Source organism: Patiria miniata, unplaced genomic scaffold (genome assembly GCF_015706575.1).
Source record: "Patiria miniata isolate m_02_andy unplaced genomic scaffold, ASM1570657v1 HiC_scaffold_18, whole genome shotgun sequence".
NCBI lineage: Eukaryota > Metazoa > Echinodermata > Asteroidea > Valvatida > Asterinidae > Patiria > Patiria miniata.
In genome coordinates this window covers 8763921-8788709 of record NW_024037056.1, presented here as the reverse complement: position 1 = coordinate 8788709, position 24789 = coordinate 8763921, and the positions used below count along the sequence as shown (strand labels likewise).

Sequence of the window (24789 nt, the reverse complement as noted above, 5' to 3'; positions counted from 1 at the left end):
TCGCTTAAATCGGCCGTCTGACGAAAGTCCGGATTGTCTCTAATGTATTTCCATCGACATTTTCATTTCTAAGACGGCCTTTGTAAGCCGCCATTTTCGCCTATGTCGGCGTGTTACTTTCAGTCCCATTTCCTCAAAACCACACAAATTCCTCCGTATGGTATAAGTCGGCATCGTGCTCTGCGGTTTGCAAGAAGTGTCGAGTGAAAAGTCCCACACACTGCTAACTGACATCTGTTTATCAATGGCACGGCCCGTGTGTACACTAATCGCACGTGTACACTGTTTCATGCACAGTCTGTACATTGTATGCATCGTTTGACATCCAAAACCTGTTCAAAGAAACGGAAAATGGAGACAAAATCATACAAAGAAAAGTACGATATCGTTAAGTTTTGTGAAGCAGAAAAAATCAGATGCCAGGAAGGGCAGTATAAAACGCGTCAAACAAGTAACTTACGATGATGTGAATTCTGGCCTCATCACATGGTTTCGGCAGAAATCCAGTTTGCTAACAAATAAGCCAAAGCATTAAATGAAAATGAAAGCGAAGGAAAATTGTAAGGTGAACATTTTTTTATTTACAGCTTTCTACTTTTGTAATACAATGTACTCTGCATTATGCATGGACATAGCCCACAGCCACTTGCGCGATCAAAAAGGGGGGGGGGTTCCCGATAGCACTGCACGCAGGCGCTCAGCTCATTTTTGGGGGTCCCCTTATTTAGTGGCGTATCCAGGAATTTTTCAGTAGGGGGGGGGGGGCGCAGGGGGGGGGCGCAGGGGGGGGGCTGGAACATTTCATGGGGGGGGGGGGCGTCATGTAGATCAATGATAATTTTTTTAGAAACTCAAAATCTCAGTGGGGGGGGGGGGTGACTGGGGGGCGACAAGGTTTCAGGGGGGGGGGCGGTCGCCCCCCCCCCCTCCCCACGCCCCCCGGTGGCTACGCCACTGCCCTTATTGTACCAGTACCATGCGCACATTAATTCGTGACTGCAATGTACACTACATGTACGTACGTGGACGTACAGTATGCAAGCGATCTGTATATCGTACCACTGTTAACGCCTGCCGGCCGCGCCGTCCTTGCTTCGTACGTACGTACATGTACATGCATGACTTTCTGTGATCAATACCACAGCCTGTTTGTGATGATAAACATTGAGGATATATTTGCTGGAATCAATCATGGATGTAGAAATAAACCTGGGTAAATCAAAGCCTTTGAATTTTTTAGAAACTCAAAATCTCAGTGGGGGGGGGGGGGTGACTGGGGGGCGACAAGGTTTCAGGGGGGGGGGCGGTCGCCCCCCCCCTCCCCACGCCCCCCGGTGGCTACGCCACTGCCCTTATTGTACCAGTACCATGCGCACATTAATTCGTGACTGCAATGTACACTACATGTACGTACGTGGACGTACAGTATGCAAGCGATCTGTATATCGTACCACTGTTAACGCCTGCCGGCCGCGCCGTCCTTGCTTCGTACGTACGTACATGTACATGCATGACTTTCTGTGATCAATACCACAGCCTGTTTGTGATGATAAACATTGAGGATATATTTGCTGGAATCAATCATGGATGTAGAAATAAACCTGGGTAAATCAAAGCCTTTGAATTTTAGCCATGAATGTTGTTTGCATGATCCAGATACAGATGCGCATAGGCCATTTCACTCCGTGATTTAATTAGTGTATTTGTGTAAGTCGGCAAAATGACGACTTGCAGCAGAAGCCGACATTCGCGTAAGTCGTCACAAATTTTCTGGGCCCGATAGTACCGTCTTAGCCGGAGTTTACCGTGGTATAAAATTGGAACTACAGAAGAACTTACGCAGACACCTACTTATGCCTAATTCCTCTCCTATTAACCAATGTGTCGTACTTTTCGCAAAGATGAAAGATAAAATCATTTAAAGGTGCGTAATTACAGTATACAAATGTAACAGGACGTTATTCACACGTGGTAATATCCATTATAAAGAACATGACATACGTAGTATATAACACGTTTAAAGCTTGCACTGCTTTAAGCATAGCCCGGGAATGGGCTTTACATGTGGCTTTATTGTCAAAATTGGGGAAACCGTGAACGTGGAAAGTTCCAAAAGCGGGGAGGGGGGACGCGAACTGACGATAGGAGCGTTTTTCAAACATCTACGTATTTTGCATACCAGTACATATTGCGCGTTTTACTTTCATTCCTCGCAGTCTTTTTTGTTTGAATTGAGGTCAAATTGGGTGTTGAACGCGTAATATCTTAGTGCTATTACACAGTGGGAATAATATGTGGAAAATATTAGAGGGCATTACTCCTTGCGTCTCCTGAAAAATTGCCGCAAAAAAATCTGCGGAGCTGTCTCTTTCATCCCACCCCTCTCTCCGGATCGCCACCCATGGGTGTTAGAAGGTATATCAAGGGATCAGTGGAATAATGCATGAGGGCAGGGACAAGAGGTAGAGGGGTCACGTCAACCTCGTTACCAGGCATTAACCAGTACGATACAGCTAGAGTCTTTCTTGGTACATGTATACTGGATCATTTGTACATCCGAAATAAAAGTGGTTTTTTTTCGAAACCTTTCCTTCGTCTTTTGAATAATTTGGAATCAAACAAAATGAACTATTGTAGCTTTTGGCTTCATATCATACAATTGAATGTTCCTGAAACACGTAGCCTACCAACATTTACCCGCAGTTCCCAATATCGGGACCTAACATCTCCTGAAGCCATAGACGAAGACAGAGCCTGAATTTCGGGTACCTTTACCAGTGGTGGCGAGTTCTCGTCAGCATTTGGGGGGGGGGGGCATTTGCGCTTATTATGTGCAAAAGGTTAAGCACAAGCAATATCGTACAGCTATGACACCTTTTGGGAAAAATACAGTGCAAAGTTATGTACTCTGGGTTAAATCTATACGCAATGGAATAAATTATTGGGGCGGGGACAACGCCATTGACGTCCCCCACTCAGAAATTATTGGGGGAACATCCAACCACCTCCCCGCCCCGGATCGCAGCCCATTGCCTTAAAATACTGCAAGTCAACAGGTACAGACACTAAATCAATTTGTCGTTGCGGATCACATTGGCAAACACGTGGGGTTTTTTTTCAAAGTGAAATGTGCTAATCACAACTATCCAAAAATTACACTAAATGTGATAATATACCAATTACATCCAATATTATTATATGCCAATAAAAGCATTATATTTTAGACAATTTCAAACCAGTAAATAAAAACAATTGGTTTTAACTTCAGGAAATTCAATTATTCAACCGATGTCATAGACAGATACTGATGAACAACCAATGAATTTACCTTTACAATAAACAAAAGTACAAATTTCAATTGTCATACACGCTTTAACTGATCTCTCAAAGTCCTTATTTGTCTCCATCAAATAGAAGCAGTCAACAGATTAATAATATCTATAGATTTTCAAAAAAATTGCAATATAGGCCACATTTTGTGTAAGCAAAAGGCGAATCAACACTTTTGGCTAATGTTCACAGCTGCAATTCCAAAATTAGCAATTGCGAATAAACCAATTAAAATGAAATTATAATATACTTTCATGCTCATGTACAGTTTTTGTTGGTGAAAACAAATCATTCCGATTCAAAATTCGTCAGGAGAAAGATAATCAAACCAGCTGAGGAGCACGAAAAATATTTCGACCCGTGAGTTTTGAAATTGCGTATCAATGACTTACAAATCTCACAATAAAAAAGATTTAATACTATGAAATTGTAAATACCAAATTAATGTTAAAAAAAGGACGGAGAAAAAAATGTAAAATATTAAATAAGACAGTATTTAACTTGTTAGAAACCATAGTAAATATAAAAATTGTTCAAATAAGATATTTTGTAAATGGATCAAAATGTTTAATAACGAAACAACCTCTCCTTCCCTCCAAAACGGTAGTGAGACAGATAAAGTTCCGGAAAGACTACGAAAACTCAAATTGCTAAAATTTACAAAATAGTTAAAAATCATTCATAACAACCTTGCTAATTAAATTGCAGAACGCATTTATTTATTTTAAGTTCTCCCCAAATTCATTGTTCTTCCCAAAACAAAATGTTTGCCTCCATTCTTCATATTCTTTCCATTTCTTTCAAAATTATTCACAATATCAATTATAAGAAAGTTTCCTTTTGCACACATTCATCGACAACTTTGTGCGAATTCTTTACTTTCCTGACCCCTTTTCTTTTGTACAACTTTGTGCTATATCAGCACACAAGCATTGGCCCTGTATCATTTTGTCAACAGCAAGTGCACAGAAAACTCGTGCAATAATTTCATGTTTTGAAAGCAAGTCACCATACTCAGACGCTCATGTCCTTGCAAGGTCCGATTCTTTACTTCCATAAATGACATAACCTCGAAAGTACAGTTCGGGGAATGAAAAATAGTTGAAAATACGTTTCCAATGGTCTAAAGCTACTCAAACATTGTCTTTGGTTGTAAATATGATAACATTATATTAATTATTTATAAGGCAAATAATTATTCCCAGTACATTATTAGGAATTGATTAGAGATACCAGTGCTTCAAATCTACATTAAAATATTTCTTTCATATTATATCTATTTTACACTTTTCTTCTTCGAACAGGAATAATGACACTTTACGGATCTGTTACAATGATAAATCAATAAATCGTATTAGAAATTACTCCAGTCAAAATGTACATTATCTACAATGCTTGGTTTAATTTTTAGGGCTATATTATAGCGCCCCCATCGGCTAGCCGTGTATACGTCATGTAAGATATTGACACCACATGATCCGTTCGTTACGACAGGTCATTGATTAGAAAAGATATTTACAAAAATAAAGATTTGCTTCTGGTGCGATACCACCCAACAATTTCTTATAATCGTGATTAAGAATTATTCTATATACATTAATTTTAAAATGTGATACTGTAATGCGCTACAGAACAATATCACCGTGCTCATCGAGATGAATTGCCCTGCCCAAGAACACGCGCCTTTGCTTCAGTCTAACACACACGTTGCGAAACCACACCAAAGAATTGATATAATGTTCCCAACCAAAGAGTCCCGACACTACTCTATAAAAACTATGAAATACATGTACAATGATGTAATAAATGATATCAATATCAATATACTTTCTGAAAGTAATTTAAAAATAAACTGCATCACATCAATTTCAAGCAGTAATACAAAATCTCTCTTTATGATTCTGGCAATTTAAACAATGAAGTAAATAAAGTTTACAACCGCACATTTTCATAAAAATATCAATATTGACGATTATACATCACTTTCGAAATTTACTTTTTTATAGCGTCGGTGCACTTTTTGGAACTTTTGTCAAACATGTCAATCAATAATTCCACTTTCAAAAAACGGTACCCATTTTCCACAGAAAAGGCGGATACTATATTTTTTTAAGAATGGATGTTTTGCATCCACTCTTCTTGCATGTGTGTTTACCAAAATACGTTCACCTTAATGTCTTGGGTTCAGGTGATATAAGTATGCTCGATGTGCTGTGCTGTTTGCTCGTCCAGCTGGCCTGTAGTCGCATGCAGCACTTTGCCAAATACATCACTACTGTAATGGCAGCCTCGAGGCATCCTACACTACCAGTTCATAATCGGTTCAGTATCGCATTGGCAGATAAAAAGTCCACCTAACATGTATAGTCTCGTATGGATATATCGGTTCAGTGTGGAAATGAAGAGTCCACTTTCTTCCCCATGCATTAAAGAAGTGGAATGGTGGGTTATAATTTGAGAACGTGGTAAGGGAGCACAAGACATCGAGATTTACGCGGAGTTTGTTAATCCAGCAGCGATTGTATGTTTTGTCATTTGTTTTCATTATTATATCATGTTTTCATATAATCCAGGGCCCCAAGGGAGAACAGTTCATTGACAACTGATGGGCCTACCCTGGTAAAATCACACGAAATAAATTATTAAATAAATAAATGACACAATAATTGCAGGAGGTTATAGCGGCTTGCTGCTCGGCAAGCACGTACAGGCCTACCGGCGAAGCCCAGCAGGTTCAAATATCTACAATGAATAGGAGACCACAGAGGCATGCATGTTTGGGCAACCCTGAACATTCCCAGGATGATACATCTGGCTACGTTAAGATCATCGCCCAATGTAGCCGGCCACTGTATCCGAGTCAACTGCGGCGTTCACAGTTCGGTCGTTGTCTGACAACCTATTGAGCGTGCAGGTCATGCGAATGCACTTGGTGCTCTTCTTGGACTTCTTGCGCTGCTTGGAGCACAATTCAGATATGGTGTACAAGTAGGGATTCAGCGAGGAGTTGATTGGGAGTATGAAGACCACAGTCCACGCGTAGAGTTCCTCAGGTACGCTGATCATCCCACTCTGTGTCAGGATTCCCATGATGATGACTGGCATCCAGCAAAAGAAATCCGTACCCACAACGAGAGCCATGCGGCTGGCTAGCTTGACCTCCCTAGAGAAGGTCACGCTACGTTGTGATGAGGCGCCTCCATAGACGCCGTTACTGGGCTTACCAGCCATCTTACCCCGCCGAGCCACATCCCGTGATGACCGCCGAACGATAATAAAGATCAAGACGTAGCACACCAGAACTACGATAAAACAGACGAAATTAAGGCCGAGGTACAGGAACACAGAGAAAGCCCAGGCTGGCTGAGTGCCAGTCGCGGAAGCGTTGTAAGCGTAGGTGCCTGTCTCACGAATGTAGGTCCAGGTAGTGGTCTGGTTGACTGGGGTGGTGATAAGTGGTAGACCGACGCAAACATCCGATAGACCGTAGAAGGAAGGCATTTTACCGGCCATGATAGAGCCGGTCAGACTCAAGGCGAAGGCAATCAGCCAGAACACAGCAATGGTGAAGCGGACAAACCGCGCCTCCAGTCGGAAACGACTAAAGGGAAAGGCGATGCTGATGAACCTATCTATGCTGATCAGCATGACAAGGAACACAGAAGCCTCTGAAGACAACATAGACAGAAAGCCGATCACTTTACACCATGTGCCCGTACGCCACGCCTCAGCCGACAAAAAATAGCTGGCGCCGAAGTGTAGGTCTGCAGCGCCTAAAGCAATCATATAGGCGCCCATTAAGGCGTCTGAGATAGCCAGGTGCGTGATAAGGATAGACTGAACCGTCAGTTCGCGCCAACCCTTCTTGACTGCTCGTTGCGCGATCACGTAGAGGTTACCCAAGATAGCGCTTATACCTAGCAGCCAAATGGCCACGCGGAGGATGGTATTGGGCATAAGGCGTTGACAAGTTGAGAAGGATTCTGTAGGACCAATGCAGGAGACATTTCGCGCAGGATCAAGGAGACAACAAAGGCGGTAATCACGGGTGGACCTGCAAAAAAATATCGTTACAATTATGCAACTTATATCTATCAAAAACAGCCACATCATTGAACCACATTGCATATGGTCATAAGCATTGTTGTTTATATTAAGTTTATATAAGTACACTGGTATCTATTTCTTAGTGTATTTAAAGGGAATGTACAATATTTGGTTTTGCTGCAATTTTCAGAAATAAATGGATTTGGAGGATTAGTATATTATAGCAAATATTGTTACACTGACTTGCTTCACGTTTGGGTTCGGAGATGCTGGAAAATCTAAGAAAACCAACCCTGTTTTTGTAGTCTGGTTCCCTGACCCCACGTAAGATGAAACGGAGCAACTTATAGACTAAGTTGGGGGATTGTAAGGTCAGAGAATCAGTCTAGAAGGCTTGTACCCCTTCACGGGTGTGTTATCAATTGCAAAGAAACTGCGGAATAACTAAATATGAACAATTAGGGGCACTTTTAAAAAAAAAGGTTTTCTGCAACGCTGGTCGGCCGACCTGCGTTGGCAAAATACAAGTTTTCCTGAAAATGTCAGCACACCAGGAGCCACGATTTTACATGATGCTTTATACTGAACCTTAAATGAAATCTAGTGGCTTTCTGAAATTCAAATTGAGAATTGAGCTAGGCGATATTTGGGCACGAAATTAAAGTATCGATATAGGCCTAAGGAATTTGTGTGATACAAGTGTTAAAATAACCGGGAAAACCTATATTAAACAAAACGCGAACTTACAATGAGGCCAAGTTGTCAAGACCATCGAGTATCCCCATGGTTGGTGCTTCCAAATCGGCATGTAGAATGTTTCTGTAGACATTAAATACGTAAAATATACAGTGAATCCAGACGGTGCGTAGATTGGACGTGTCAAGCCCACAGGAAAGTGGAAAAATATCTTCCATGGTTGAACTTGGAGTTGGGACATTTTAATATTGGATGTTGCCAATCCGCTGATGAAATTTTGTGGACACTGTAAACTTATGTCCGATGGCATTTGGGGAAACATTCACAGGCTTTCGCTGGTAAGACCCGAACCCCATCCCCATCTTACTACGACAGTTAACGATTGGAGAAAATCTATAAGCAATCACTTTACTAACATCATCCTGCTTAAGATTAAGTTTATAGTTGCACCCATGTAAAACATTTCTTGTGTGAGTTTGTGAGGTTCTGAAAAGATGCGGGTTAAAGAACCGGGGAAACTCAACGTTTTGGACAGTATGCTCTGCCCGTCGTCAGGAGATAACGGTTCTTTCCAGAACCTCACAAACTCACAAGAGAGATCTGTTACATTGTGCAACCATAAACTTGATCTTATTGCTATCCTCACCATGCAAACCTTCCAATCTTATCATCCTGCTTAGAATTCCTTTCCAAACACAAGAAAGAATCTACTTACAGAGAAACCACATTGGAGAGTCCCTTGAATGTCCCAGGCTCAATGTATCTCAATGGCACGTGACTCATCCACCTGTAACAACAAAATACGACTGATATTCTGCAGTTTACTTTTACGCATAACATGAACAATATTAGAAAAACCACTTTTCTCTTTTCGAGCACCACGGTGCAATGATTGCGCAATGCATGTCCTCACTCAATCAACCTCGTCGTCATTTCATCAGAACCTGTGGGCACAATGAGCCCCATGAAACTTCTTACCATAGTTATGGAACACTTAGGTTGATTGGCAAGAAATTTGGTGACCTTTCCTATCATTGTGGTACTAACGCAGAGCTATAGGACGGATTGCCTAAAGTCTCACACAAAATCGCTGAACGGAGATTACGCCTAGTCGGCCACTGTGTCACGCATCCTGAAGAAATAGCCTCGAAGTTGATACTATATGGCCACCAACTCATGGTCATCTGAACCTAGGGAGGCAGGCCACCACATTCACTGATCTTCTTCAAAGAGACACTGGGCTGAAATCACCATCGGAGATACGTACAGTGATGCTGGAAAGAGACATCCAAAGAGACTTCGTTTCCTTGGTTCGATCGGAAGATCGACCAAGGTGTAAAACACAGGATGTAAACACAGGATGTAAAACACAGGTTATCATATCTTCTGGTTATTTTCATGTATAATATGAAACTCTGTAAATCTTAAGACAATTTTTTCCCTGGTTTGACTAATTACTTACAGTACTTGAAGCTTTGACAACCCAGCAAAAGTATCGGCCTGCAGATCCGTAAAGGTGTTGTTGCCAAGATCCCTGGAAATGAAGGATGTTTGAGTCGTGTCAACATGAATGACGCACTTGGGCTTTAGGTTGAAATACCACCATTATTATCAACAATATAAATCTAATGTTATTTTAAGGGCAGAATAATTGGTAAATATTCTAATTCTTTTCAAATGACCGAAAAAGTCCCAGGAAAATTCAGCAACAACAACACTTCTTTGTGAAATGCCACTCAAAAACAGTTGGGAAAATGGGTTGGTATTTTGAACAATATTGGTCACCATAGCAACTGCCGACATTCTTGGGCGAATTCTCCCAAAGGTTGGTCAATTTGTATCCCAAATAACCGATGAATAGGATTGTGTCATACTCGTGTTAGGCAAATAAGAACAGTGATATTCGCAACGACCTAAACAGGCTAGGGGCAGATGTAAGGGTAAGAACCCTGTCCCATGCTATTCATCCAAGCTTGTTTTTGTCACTTTCCTCTCTTTCTTCAGTCTTAACAACTTATTATATTTTTTTCTATACGTAATAAAACTAAGGGCGAAAATCTCAGTGATCATTGTGTCAAAAGAAATAACGACAAAACGGGGGGAATTGGTATAGTTGGAACGTCTATAGCAGTGCACGAAGCATGGAAGATTATACAGACAGCGCATTGAAGGCCAACTTTTGAGGATTTGGATTTTTCGGCCGGTTGTCTCAGGACACAAAATGGCGAGAAAATTGAAAAAAGACCGAAAATGAAACACTTCTTTCTCTTGCACAAATGCTTCACAGTTGCAAACAAATACAAAACTGTTCCTTTAACTTAATTGATAACCACTCAGTTAAGTCCTGAATACGGCTATTCGCATGACCACATCCTCAAATCACAACATGTAAAACATAAACTCCAGCTGTCGCCTGAAACTTGGGGGGAAAATCAAATCTATATACTTGTATGCTTTTAGTAACATTTCACTGTTATCATATCACTTCACTAAACTATTTTGAAAAACTCCTCTATCCGTCAGTGACGTTCTTCCACAAGGGATCCCTTGCTGGACAAGGGAGTAGGTTATTGTATGCTCTTTATTTTATTTAGTCTTTTAAGTTACCTTTCAAAATTCCACCAAAAATGTACTTTATCAATTATTATCAACTCACATATATATCAAATTGTCCAGTCCTTGGAAAGCCCCTGGCTCCACCTTTGAGATGTTATCACTGACAAGAATCCTGTGAGCCAGAAAAAATATCATTCCCCAACAGGTGAAACAGTTAATGCCAAACATTGCACACAGGTGAAACAGTTAATGCCAAACATTGCATACAGGTGAAACAGTTAATGCCAAACATTGCATTTGGGAGGCGGGCCAACTTCTAACAATCCGCCATATAATCATGCATGACAAACATCGATCCCTGGGCTAGTTAAAGAATCACTGCATATTAATCAGTATTGTTTAGTCGATAGGGCAACCCGGGGTATGTTTGTTCAGTATGATTGACTACACAGGTTCAGTGGGAGGATGGGATATTTGTGATATCTGTCGGAGGAAACCTGTCTGCGTTTTGTTATTGTTGTGCCGATGTAGTTATCCTGGCCGTTATTGTAGTGTATAGTGTACATGTTATGCCTACAGTCATTTGGTTTCCAATCACAAAAAGGCGTCACTAAGATAGTCCCAGTGACCAGTGTGGAATAGACCAATATTAAATATGCATTGGAATCTAGGAACTCAGTGATCTCTTTTGAACAGAAAAAAAAACGTCCGCAACGAAAACGTTAGCTTTTTAGTGTGCGGCGGGCTTTACACTAAAGAGGTCCGGCTTGTCTGCAAATTGAAAATTCATCCATTGTTCCAAAATAGGCCTGTGTCCTTTTTCGGGGGGGGGGGGAGTAGTGTCAGCAGTGGCGGCTCAAGACTCTAAAATTTGGGACAGCAAGTGAGGGGCAAAGGAAAAATGGGGGGGGGTGCAACATCGAAAAGCTGGGGATGGCCGGACATGATATGACGCTTAGAGGCGCTGTTTAAATGTACATGTACCCTCGTTTGATGGCAATTTCCGATGGTTTCCAGTCTGAAATATACCTTCAATGACTCGAGTCTCTACTCTTCTATTTTTCTTTTCTTTTACATTATTTTTCCTTTGTTTTAATTTTCGTGGGGGGGGGGGGGGACTCGGGACAAGGCCGACGATCGGGGGGGGGGGGGGCAGCAAATGCCCCCATGCCCCCCGTAGCGCCACCTCTGAGTGTCACTTCAATAACCTTTTGGCTTTTACTACTTTTTCCAAAAATTCCGATCTATAGGTTTTCCCGGCTATTTTAACACTTGTATCACACGAAATCCCTATATCGATACTTTAATTTCGTCCCCAATAATCGCCAAGCTCACTTCTCAATTTGAATTTCAGAAAGCCGCCACTAGATTTCATTTAAGGCAAGTTCAGTATAATTCAAATTGTTAGCATTCTGATTCGTCCAAAATCTTTGAAATTCGTCTCGTGAAGCAATCGGCGTTGAATTGACAAAGTAAATTCGTTTTTTTTTCATTCGTTTTCATGTTGTTGCCATTACATTTCGTCTCTGGTGACCTAAATCGTATACGATTAGAAAATGCGCCCAATCTTTAGACTTATTTGAAGAATTATGTATTTACTGTATGTATAAATAAAAGTAGTTAGCTGTAAGGTAGGAATTTGTATTTCTGGGTTTCACAATTAACATTAGAGTCAGGAATTGACATTTCACAATATGCACTAATGACATGGACACTAAGCATTAAGTTCAAAGACCTTCTTAATGTTGTTCTTTGATAGACATACCTTATATCTGTTGTTTTATTCATATACATATATCAAGGAGCAACATTACGAAGGTGTTTGATCTTAATGCTTAAATTCCATATGCTAAGCAAAGACCATATTGTGAAAGTTCAATTTCTGATTTTAATGTTAATTGTCAAAGAAAATTCAAAACTTACAGCTATAATTTCCTTTAATAAGGAAATATTTGTTAAAAATTACAATTTAATTAATGCGCAAACAAGTCCAAAGACAGGGCACATTTGTAATGGTAACGTTTTTAAGTCACCAGAGACGAAATGTAACGACAAAAACATTAAAACGAATGACAAAAAAAACCGAATTTGCTTTTTCAATTCAACGCCGATTGCTTCACGAGACGAATTTCAAAGATTTTGGACGAATCGGAATGCTAACAGTTTGAACTATACTGAACCTTAAATGAAATCTAGTGGTGGCCTTTTGAAATTCAAATTGAGAGTTGAGCTTGGCGATGTTCGAGGACGAAATTAAAGTATCGATATAGGGAATTCGTGTGATACAAGAGTTAAAATAGCCGGGAAAACCTATATTAGTTATAAGACGCGTGGAATACTGAACAAACTAAACGCAACGGCATATAAGTACGCAATATATCCCGAGTTTAATTCCTCTATTTTTCAGATCGTAGCTTAAGCAGCAACATGGCAGCTACTCCCTGTCAAGAAATTTAGATAAGAGACCACAATAATTCTTAATTAGTCTCAAAAGTTCTCTTGTCAAATGTATTTTTTTCCAACGGGCTTACAAATTTGATTTCATGTTTATTGTTCAGTTTTTGTATTTGTTGTTTTTCTTTTTATTTCAACAACTTGCTTCACACTTTTACAAATACTCCATTCTGAGTGTGTTCTTTTAACTCTGATAAGAATAACCTGGTATTAAAAAAAGGCCACGACAGATAAAACAAAAACATCTCTTTTTTTCATCAATCAATTATCTTACAGATCTGTGACGTTGTGAAGTCCATGGAAGGTTCCTTTCTGTAACGTTGACAGAGAATTACCTGTTATGGATCTGCAAAACAGAATGAAACCATGAAGTCAGGGCATAAATAATAGAGCCTGAAAGTTCACCCCTGGTGGCGCCCTTCCAGCCCCTTGTAATGGAAAGTTAAAGTGCAAAAAAAATCTAAACTTTGTAATTATTTTTGGTCCATTGATTTCTTAAGAAAATCACACTTGAAAAAAGGCCTTTGTAAAATTGTTACTAGCTTTATGGAAACTGAAAAATCTCATGACGTGAAAGAGAAATATCATGCCAAAAATTGACCTCTCACTTCCGAAAATCTAAAATGCATGTGGACTAGTGAAACTCGGTCGTTGTACTCGTACAAAGATGAAAATTTATGAAATAATTTTGTTGCGGTCATAGGGTGAAAACTGAAACTTAAATAGGAGACTATAAAATGTCATTTAGGGTACACATTTTTGGGGGATAAACTTGAAGGACTCATAAGCATTTACAAAAAACATCTAAAATGACCACTGATTACTGCATTCAGGCCAGCCCAACTAAATATAGAACCCATCAGCTGTACGTAGGTAAATCTTCGCGTCGTTGTACATTTTCGTTCTTTCACAAGAACGCGATTTGAAAACAAACGTAAACGAACAAGGAGACCTAGGAACGAAAATGCCGGATGTGAAAAGTCGGAAGAAATATTCTTTTTTACCCATCTCCAAGTGATTTTCACATCATTTTGTTTTCTTGAGTAATAGCAAAGTAAATGTTTAAATTCGTCCTTTATTAAGCAATTCCAAATTTAGTTCAAGCAAATTCAAACCATGAGCACACCTATTGGTCAAGCAGTTTTCGATTCATCTCGTCTACGCCAAGTTATTCGGAAAACAAATTCGTCTCATGCCACACAATTTCAGTCAAAACTTTGTTGAATTTCTTCATTGAGACATATTCAGTATGAGGTATACAGGCTGCTGACCCGACTAATTTTTCCACTTTCTCTTTCCTTGTTTCATAAATGTATTCTTTGTTTCTTTTGATTTTATCAGAAAGATAAAAAAAAAATACGTTAGACTCAATTTTAGGCACACACAAAAGTAACACGATGAATAAAGGTCATCGTAGTTCTGAACATTTCCTTTGTTTATGTTAACAATTACTCTATTCGGTTGTTAAGTTTGATTTACTTTATGTTACGGTGTACTCTTTCTTCAGTGGCGGTTCTTTGAGTTCAGTATGGTCTACACCTACATGGTTTGATAACATCAGTTGAATGTTGCTAGTTGTGCTTTAATTTAAGACACAAGGAAAATGCTTTAGCACGCACAAGACTAATTTACTTAACACAAAGATAGGTTTTCCCGCACATTTTTTTTTGAATGCAAAACTTTTTGCATTCAAATTCATAAACGGTTTACTTCAATTTCGTCTTGAAAATTACTGATCTTGCATACCCCATGTTCAATTTCGTCTTTGGTCGCTCATTTTCGCAATTTGTTCAAACAGTTTCATACCTTTAACCATACTTTTTCGTGAAAGACAACTCAATTTCGTCGTCCGCAATTGCCGAACGTACGATAGATGAAGCAATTTCGTCATTTTGCAATCAATGTTATATAAATTTCATTCAATTCGTCCCATGATTCTATGCTATCTTTACGTTTTCATCTGTTCAATTCCACTTTGAACATATTTACTTTATTTTGCTTGTGTCTGTTTAGTATTTTCCCTGTTTAACGTAGGTTTTCATGTAATAATTATTATGCAAAATTTAGTGTAATCTTTTTCAATACTTATTTGTGTATCCATTTAGTTCTTTGACAATTTTATGCGTCAACAACTGAAATAATTAAGGTATATACAGGCAACTAAAAAAAGTATGCAAGAAATAAGTAGGCATATAATTATGTACTTATGAAAAACAAAATGCATTCATATTTTCACATCTTTCAGAAACAGTCAATTCAGTTCTTCTTCTTCTTGTCCTTTGGATTGGTTGTTAAACCTTCAATTTCTTGTCTTGCAATACACCGTGCCAAATCTGTGCATGGTTGTACCAGCGAGCGCATTTGTCTGATGAACTTGATCAAACATTTCTTGAAATCGATTGAACCACAAATTCGATCCTAACATTATGTGGATGGTCATCAGGTGAGACGAATTCCATTGAAATCTGACGACATCGAATGGAGAAATATTGAAATTGATTGACCATTGATTGTGGAAGGACCAATGACTAAATTCATTGTAGCATTTGCGCGTTCCGGTCTTCTCGAGACGAAATTGAAGTTAACCGTTTATGAATTTGAATGAAAACAAGTTTCAAAATGTGCAGGAAGACCTATATTAAAGCGATTGATATAAGACGAGTTTGATCTCTGAATGCTCTCATTCGGCAACACCCGAGACGAATTCAATCTGTACTAACAAATATTCTTGACCAAATACTTAAATAGGTTGACTAAACTTTAAAATGATAAATGACTAAAATGATAAATGACTAAATTGATTGAGCTAAAAGCATGTGAAATTCTTCCGGGACAAATTTCACCGTATTATTAAGACGTCGCCCGACAATGTTATTCAATAACATTCGAGTTTGAATGTTATGAGCTTTGAAATGGGTAACGGCCTGGATGGATAGGCTAAAAGTGAACGTCTCCAAAAAATCGTTGAAGAAAAAAAAATGCTATATTTTGATCATTCGGCAAAGAAGGGGTTACCAACCCCAATTTTGGTTTTTGTAGGAAGCGTAAATTTGTTATTCAAAAGGAAATTCCCCCACGGTGCAATCTATTTAGCGCCCTCACGCGTCCTAAAAAGGCATTTTCCAAAATCCTTGCTACTTATTTCTGCTTCGATCCGTCCCTGGATCAACGAAAAAGGATAAAGGAAAATAGAAGATGATAAAGATTAAAATATACAGCAACGGAAGATACAAGTGCGGATTTTTGTTTGCGTGGTTTCAAGCCTTCTTCACACTTTAATATCGTCGTAATTTACTTCGGGGAGTTCCTTAAAAGCAACACTTTCCGTAGTCGGAACCTGATATCTTTTAAAATCCGATTAATTCTGTGAACCCCTTGGAGAAATCAATGTAGCGACAAACATTACACAAATTACATGACGGATTAAATTTTTTTATGGCTATTGAAATCCAGAGACACGACTCACTTAGTGTACTTTCAAAGCATAATATCTTAAAGGCCCAAGGCCGCCAAAAGCAGTTCGTGAGCACTGAAATAGTGCCAAAGGTCTGGCATCAAGGCCAACAAGTCGCCATGCGTAATTGTCAATTCAGTTCGTTTACACAAATAAATTTAATTTTAAAATTGAGACCCCATAAAAATGAAATTAAATATTCTATGAATTTGTACTCTTAAGCTACGAAAGCCTGTTAGTGCCCCAGTCAGAGCAGTTTTTTCCCCAGAGCAGTTGTGTTTTGTTTTGTTTTTGTAGAGAGAGCAGACGTTTTTTCGAGAGCAGTTGTTTTTCTTTTCTAGTCGCGTTTCACCCGCGCGGACGCCTAAACTGTGTATGCAGTCAAAGATCGGAGTCCGCTCAAAAAAGTGAAACAGGAAGAACTTCGCTAGTCCCCCCAGTCCCCCCCCCCCCCCCCGCCCTGCAAACAGGACGCTGGGATATGCTGATGAGTTTACGCTCTGATTGGATAGATTTGGGTGACCTGTAACCTACAAGTCATCATGGCCACGACCTTGCAAGGTTTCAAACGGCCGTTAAGACTGAGTCATCACTCTTTTATTCCCATTCATAAATGGTTTTTTTTTTCGTTGAAAAGCGTAATGTGGGAAGATCTGTCAAACTCATCTGTTTTGTAAATGTTGAATTCCCGTCACTTGCTCAGGCTTCGTTTAGAATTCACGAAGGGTCAAATTGCATATTATTCGACGCTTAAAATTTGTCCACATGGTCCGCAATGAAAAAAAAATCACATCCGGTATAGAATGTGTACATTTATATGAGAAGGTTTTCGGCTAGCATTTGCGCGCATTGGCTAACTGCGGTCTTAAACAGCTGCAGCCAGATATATCTTTATACACAGGTCATGATAAATTACCCAGAATGCCACCCCTACTTCCTTCACAAGATTCTGTGAAGCTCATCAGCGTGTCCCAGCGCCCTGTTTACAGGGCGGGGGGGGGGGGGGGGAGGGGACGAGCGAGCAGGAAGCTCTTGCTCGGGTCACTAGCGGGAAGGGCGCCTCGCACGGCAGGTAAGTAAAAACTAGATTTTCCCCATGCACTCAGCGTGAAAACTTAGTTATGCAAAGCCACCTAACTAATTGGGTTTTTTTGGAGGGGGGATCATGAAACTGTGTAACGTTTAAAATCAGTTTATTCTCTGATTAATAGCACCACACCTCTGCTTCAAGCGGAAATGCCTAAAAGTGCCTATTTTCTAATTTCTGTTCAGTTTTATCCTAATGAGCTTATTTTACAGGAACATGGTATCGAAAAGATTCAGAGTTAAGGGTGGTAAAGTGAACAATCGCTCTCAAAAGAAAAACAAATTGCTCTGAAAAAAAATAATAATTGCACTGGAAAAAAAATAACAATTGCTCTGGAAAAAAATCACCGCAACGGGAAGAAATTGCTCAAAACAAATAACTGCTTTGCGAAAGTTACTAAACAATAGACTGTGCGTTCTATGGCTGTTGGGAAACCACGGACTATGTAACGGGGACATTCCACTATCAGGCCTGTAATCGTTGTTGTACATAATGTACATAAAATAAGGCAAGGCCCGCGACCAAAACTTTGTTTCGTAAAGTTCCGGGGAAAAAAACTGCTTTGAAAAAAATAACTGCTCTGGAAAAAAACTGCTCTCAAAAATAAAGTGGTGGCATTAACGGATTTTCGTACTAAGCCATGGTGCAGACTAACTCTACGTAGGTGTAATCTCAATACTCACAAGTGCTGAAGAGATGAAAGGTCTTGGAACGTGTCAGGGTAAACGAACTCTAGTGCATTGTACGACAGTTCGCTGTCATAGAATCAAAGAAAAAAAACGTCCATGAATAAACCAGCGGATAATGCTTAATGCAAGTGTATGTATAATGCTGTATGGGCCATTACATTCAGAGTGTCAGGCGGCAAAATCAAAGATTGTTGGTACAACGCTCCAGCAGCTCTGTGCTATTGGCCGTAATGAACTTCTAGTAACTGATGAAAATTGATAAGCATAAACGTAATGGTCCAAAGTACTTTCGAAAAATTAACTCTTAAGAGTTGGAAATATAATCTAGTGAGGCAATCTGAAATTTTGCAGATAAAAGAATCACACTTTGTTTTACATAGGGGAAGCTTTGTAGCCGAGTCTAAGACAAGTACAAATGCAAGTCCATCACAAGTCCATCAGAAGTCCATCAGAAGTCCTCCAGTTTCGATTCAAATCACACGATAGTCTTGGTCATGCACTGCAAAGACCTGAAGTGCCTCTCGATGTCTTCCTGAACCCCAACAACCAACCATGAGAACCCTTCCGACAGGGAGGAGGCCTGCGTCGCACCTACCTCTCACAGATCATGCATAGACGACCTTAACGCCATCGGCCTTAATTAAGCATGATCAGGCTGTTCGTGCTGCCCCAGGATCGGGCTGGATGGCTGAGACGAATCTCAAGCATTGGAAAACCAAACAACGTCTCGAGTCGAGTACGACTCCTGTAGCGTCAACTAGTAGTAGTCAAAAGATTTGTAACTATAGTTTAAGGCATTACTTTGTTATTGTGTCCCCCTGTTACTCGTGACTGGACTGGTGAAAGGACTTGTGATGGACTCAACTTCGACACTTGTTTAATGGTAATAAGGTATGTTTCGAGGTTTCATTTGATCTTGTTAATTCTTGTTTTAAGAAACTCTAGTGCATTGTAAGACAGACAAACGTCCATGAATAAACCAGCGGATAATGCTTAATGCAAGTGCATGTATAATGCTGTACGGGCCACTACATTCAGAGTGTCAGGCGGCAAAATCAAAGATTGTTGGTACAACGCTCCAGCAGCTCTGTGCTATTAGTAACTGATGAAAATTGATAAGCATAAACGTAATGGTCCAAAGTACTTTCGAAAAATTAACTCTTTTACTCTTTTAAGAAAGAACCATAAGGCAGAAGATCAATGAAATTGAAAGCAGCACAGACAATTATCAAATGATTGGGTCTTTTTTGGACTGGTGTAAATTGTTTATATCCTCAGACAGGACACCACAATGCAAACAGTTTTCGAGCGTCCAACGCCATTTGTAAGAAAAAAGTAATATCTGTATTACCAGTACTACTTGTTTCTAACTGACGCATAAGTTTGAATTTTCTTTCTACCCTACTGTTACAAGGTTGTATATACTTGCTTATGACCGCCACACTTTTTCAGTGATAATGGTATAAAGATAAATGAGGCTAGGGTCCAAACCATCAAAAAAGTACTAAAGTTTGCCTGAATGAAGCTAGTTCCAAATCAAAATACAGCAAGGGTGTATATTAGGACATGAATGTGCAATCGTATTTTAAACATTTATAGATATATACAGATAGGCTCTTCGATTAAACTTTAAAATGAAAATCGCCAATCGAATAATGCCAAGTTACGCAATCGCTCCAAATCTAGCCAACTATTTTTAAAGGAGGCCATAGACCGTTTGAAATTATTAACATTGTCACTCACAATGATCGTAGCGCTGTCAATCCCTCTAATGCGCCGTGCTCCATGTATCGAATCGGTACATTATTGATGTCCCTGCAAAAGAAATACCAGGGGAAACATAATTCTGACCAATTACATGAAACAGAAAGCGCAATACAAAACTTATTCGCTCGTACCCACCGCCTGTATTTCTCTGCGCTCCATTGGATGGATTGTGTTAACACTTTGACCCAGGTCAATACTTGTACTTCTGCAAGGTCCAGACCGGTAAATAGACTGCCATAGACCTTAGATGTAATTACGCGAACTTTCCGAAATTACTAAAAAAAAAAAAATACTCTCAACTCTCTGAGGTGTTCTAGACACGTATCAAATTAAAGCTTATTTCATCATCTTTCATTTTCTGTTCAATATTTGGGGGTAATCCAATTACTTTTGGGGGAAATTTCCACCCGAAGAAGATCACCTCTAAAAATAGTCCTGAAGGCCATTGCCATTTTGGAAAGCGCTTTTGGGCCCAATTTCATCCAAATTTCACAGAAATACAAGCTCACAGTCATGTGCACGCATCCACCCTTCTTTTTGTACAAATCCTCATGATCATGGCCCACAAAATGCTTTAAAACCGAAGAATTTGAGGGCATACAAATCGTGATTTGGACGGCGTAGGCAATTTTTGACGTAGGCAATTTTGCATACCGTTGCGAGTGGAAAACACGTGCGTTGATATGATTAAGTTATGTGAACTACCAATAGTGCCTTGCGTTTCCGTTGTTGATTTGGTTCAGTGAACTACCAATTACCATGTCCCCGATTCTGCCATAAAATTGTGTGCAGGGGATAATCGGTCAGTCAGCAGCATACGGTTGTGCGTTCAAGTAAAACGTCTTTTTTGGCGTCAAGGTTGTTTCTATTGGGGGAAATGTATTTGAAATTGAGTAGCCATTTTTTTTAATTCTTTTAATTTATTTTAACAAAGCACAATACTCACAACGACGATACCCGGGACAGTCCCAGAAATGTGCCTTTCTTCAGCGTCTTCATGCTGTTGTAAGACAGACTCCTTGAAATCCAATGGATGGAGGAGGGAAAAAAAGCTTATTCAAATTAATGCATAATTTTGCATCCAAAATGTGTTGGGGCTGATATCGGGTCATGGAAGTTGAATTGTGTTAAGGTTAAATTGGTATAATTACATGTAAAGGTTATGGCAACGCACGTTTGAAAAACATTATAGACCATGTGGCATTTGTTACAAGGTTGGTGTTGTGGTCACCGTCGTAATGCCAACTTTCAGCAAATGGTTCTCTTCTGCACTACATGTAGATCTCTAAAATACGAATGGTTTAAAACAGTCTACTGTATACAGCGGCGAAGCTACGGGGGGCGTTGGGCGCACCCCCCCCCCCCCCCGCCCCCTAATAAAAATCGTTGGCCAAGTCACCCTCTCCACCCACTGGAAAGTTGGCAATCGGAGAAAATCACGCAACCATGAATAGCGGGTTTAAAATAAAGTCAATTGTTCATATTTGTGTAAAGTTATGTTGGCGAATACCCAGTTTTTCGCGATTAGCTGTTTATTTTAACGTCCCATGGATCGCGTATAGCAATACTTGTCCTCTGTCAATGACCATGAATTCGGTTTTGAACAGCACCCCCTCTGCAAGATGGTGTCCAGCCCCCTGCCCCGACCCCGTACTTAAAATAGTAATAGCACAAAAAGGACTTCAGCTAACCGTACTAAAAACTATATTAAAGTTGAAAATCACAGAAGTTATTCGGCAAATTCTGGGCAAGTACACAATAAGTTGCTAAGCTGTTGTTGACGTCAATCTGAAATATTATGCATCTGATCTCCTCGACATTTTCGAATTTGATAACGCTCATCATCACAGAACGAATGTAACTCCGATGTAATTGTCTTAGATAGGCCTACTCTAAATATACAAACTCCATGCTGCTTAAAAGATGCCGCAGTGACTTTAATACGCAAGATCCCAATCGGCTTCAAATTGATGCATTGTCATCTTTTGAGTTGCACAATCGATATTTTTTTGCTTCCATGTGCTGTCTTGCTCTCGACACATTCCTATATTTCTTCCCAGACAAGTGCTGGAGGATATTTGATAACAATGAGATCTGGCCACGTTCATTTGGATTGAAGCTCATCAAGCTGATTAATTACTCACATGTAGGACACATTGGCAATACTTCGGAACACTCCCGGCACCAGGTCCATGATATCGTTATGACTCATATTTCTGAGAGGAAAAAAAAAACGAAAACAAGACGCCCCCAATGGGAGTGAATAGGATTTAAATTTGGAGTGAATAGGATCTAAATTAAAGCAAATTCAACTCGTATGATTTTGTTACTGATTTCCCAGGGGCGTGTATGCGTAGTTGTTTTTCTCTCACCCACACAGACACATAGTTCGTTAGACATTGCCTTATACAAGACTGCTATCCCAAGGGGGGGGGGGGGGAAAGTTGGGTGGGATGAACGCAAAGTGCAAGGAGAAGGATATAATTGGTCTGCGACGATAGAGGGATCCATTTTGCCTAGCCCAAACAAAAATCATGCGATGAGTTATTTAACTCAATAATAAGTGTCTACAAGTTTGAATTAAGAAACTACAAGTGGTTGGACATTTTACGAGTAGTCACGGTGTTTTAGACTTATTGTTTTAAGTTAACCAGACTTTAGCGGCTTCAAGGGGTTCGGAAAGTCAGGGGATAACGGGGAAGTAGAAGGTTTCTTGGTTTTGTTTTGACATCATCATCCCCTACCTTAACTGCATGTGTATAACTAGTGACTTCTCATGTATCTACTATATTTTTAACCTCGTTTCCAATAGTAGCCACTGGAAGTCAAATTTGCTTCCTGTAGCCTGATTCGATACCGCTATGACAATTAGTTGGATTTATATCTAATAAAATAATTTTACATTTATACCGCGCCTTTTCCAAAGTTCACGAAATGTTCCGAGGACTTCTCTGAAAGTCGAAACAGCCGAGGACAGACCACCAGTGTGGGTGAAGTTGCTTATCATTCCTTTGTTCCTTCTTCTACTCCATCCTCTTTGATCTTAACCCACGCTGGCCTGTCCCCGGTTGGTGGTTTTCCTACGTGTAGTTTCGTGTTTTAATAAGGGAATAACAGTGCGAGGAGCCGGTCTTCACTGCGTGATAATGACCGGGTGTGGGGGTGACCGTCGTGGTCGAGGTCCATTAACAGCGGTCACCCCCACACCCGGTCATTATCACGCAGTGAAGACCGGATCCTCACACTGTTATTCCCATTAATAAATACCTTTATAACGAAATAAACAGTTAAAATGCTCCAATTTTGTGACTTTTTTCCAGCGATATTTCCAGACTTTTTTGTGTTCATGTTCATGGGCCATATTTAGCTTAACAGCTATAACGACGTAAACTCAACAGAAACTGCTGCCGTAGCGAAACAAATTACAACAATGTTTTCATATCTTTACCTGATGGAGGAAGCTGAAATCTCGTTTACACATTCCTTGTGTCCGGAATTACAAAGATGCTTGGTTTAGGAAAGGTAAATATGTCGGTGGGTGAAGTGTTTCAAAGAAAATAAATCGTAGATCTACGCTTTCGTCGTAAACATCCTCAGTATATACTGCACTGCTGTACGATGTCGTTTCAAAACTTCCTTACGCGCGCGCACGCACGCATCCCTAGCAACTGTGTTGCGTACGCGCGCGTCAGTCTCACACGATGGGGGTTGAGCGCATGTGCAGTGCTCAATTGTTAAAAGCTACCGCAGGACTGTTACTATATTTTGACCAATCATTGGCTTGCATGGGGCTGAACGGAGCTTGATCAATGCTGGTTCAGGGGCCATTTATTCGCTTGATCTTTGAAGCCGGTCCATTATCACCGTTAATGACCGGCCACGTGATCGAGTCTCGACCAATCAGAAACCATCAACTCTCCAAGGTTTTTATTAATGCCTTTTGAATACACTCCTCAAACAATCCTCCATTTTCCATTTTGTTCATAATGGACTGCACGTAGGATGGGTAATGATTGTAACAGTTTATTAACTTTGGAAAAAAATCGTGCTTTCTTGGACCTCACGCCGCGACGAATGATTGATAAAGTCTGTACCAGACACCGCATACACAAACTAAACACTGATTTAAAACATGCCCAGGCACTAGATTATTCCGTACCTAATTTTGCCCGTGTAAGTTTTTTGAACATGCAAATGATCCAACACCAGGGCGAGAGAGCAAGAGGTTGGAGCGTCTTGCTCGTCACGCAACTGTCAACCTTACGCGTTTGGTGTCAATCATGATATGCGTTTAAATTTGGGGTCAGACAATTCAGGCGCGCGTCAGGTCTACGTTTATTAAAGGAATATTACGGCCTAAAGTACCCGAACATGTTTGGATTGTTTACTAATCCTATTTCAAAGGTCTGCTTGAAAGGAAACTAACCTAATGTCTTGCCGTTCCCCCCCCCCCAAAAAAAAAAACGGGGAAAAACGGTTGTATACACCGGACGCGACGGACATTTTGTGGCAGACACATGCGTATTTCCAGCCGTGTCCATTCAATGTTCTATACACGTTGTGTCTGGTAGGGCGTGTTCGGGCATTTAAACCGTGGACGACAAATGCCAGAGAACAAAAGAGAACAACATCGTCCGTGATTCCCAGAATACGTCCGCGATTGGGGTCGTGTAAAAAAAACATATGGGAGTCTTCCTAAAAAGTTGAGG

The 24789-nt window shown here is 40.1% G+C and overlaps 1 protein-coding gene across 1 annotated transcript; it reads right to left on the bottom strand.

The window, feature by feature from the left end:
- Nucleotides 1-3184: 3184 nt before the first annotated feature.
- On the bottom strand, nucleotides 3185-23571 carry LOC119724511 (G-protein coupled receptor GRL101-like). Its single transcript, XM_038195595.1, has 11 exons — nucleotides 23529-23571; nucleotides 22225-22296; nucleotides 21027-21098; nucleotides 20057-20128; nucleotides 18308-18379; nucleotides 13358-13429; nucleotides 10730-10801; nucleotides 9536-9607; nucleotides 8789-8860; nucleotides 8125-8196; nucleotides 3185-7384 (listed from the first exon to the last, which is right to left on the bottom strand). Exons 2-11 carry the CDS (start codon nucleotides 22290-22292, stop codon nucleotides 6157-6159), a joined length of 1872 nt encoding a protein of 623 aa, XP_038051523.1. The 5' UTR covers nucleotides 22293-22296; nucleotides 23529-23571; the 3' UTR covers nucleotides 3185-6156.
- Between the last annotated feature and the right edge of the window lie 1218 nt (nucleotides 23572-24789).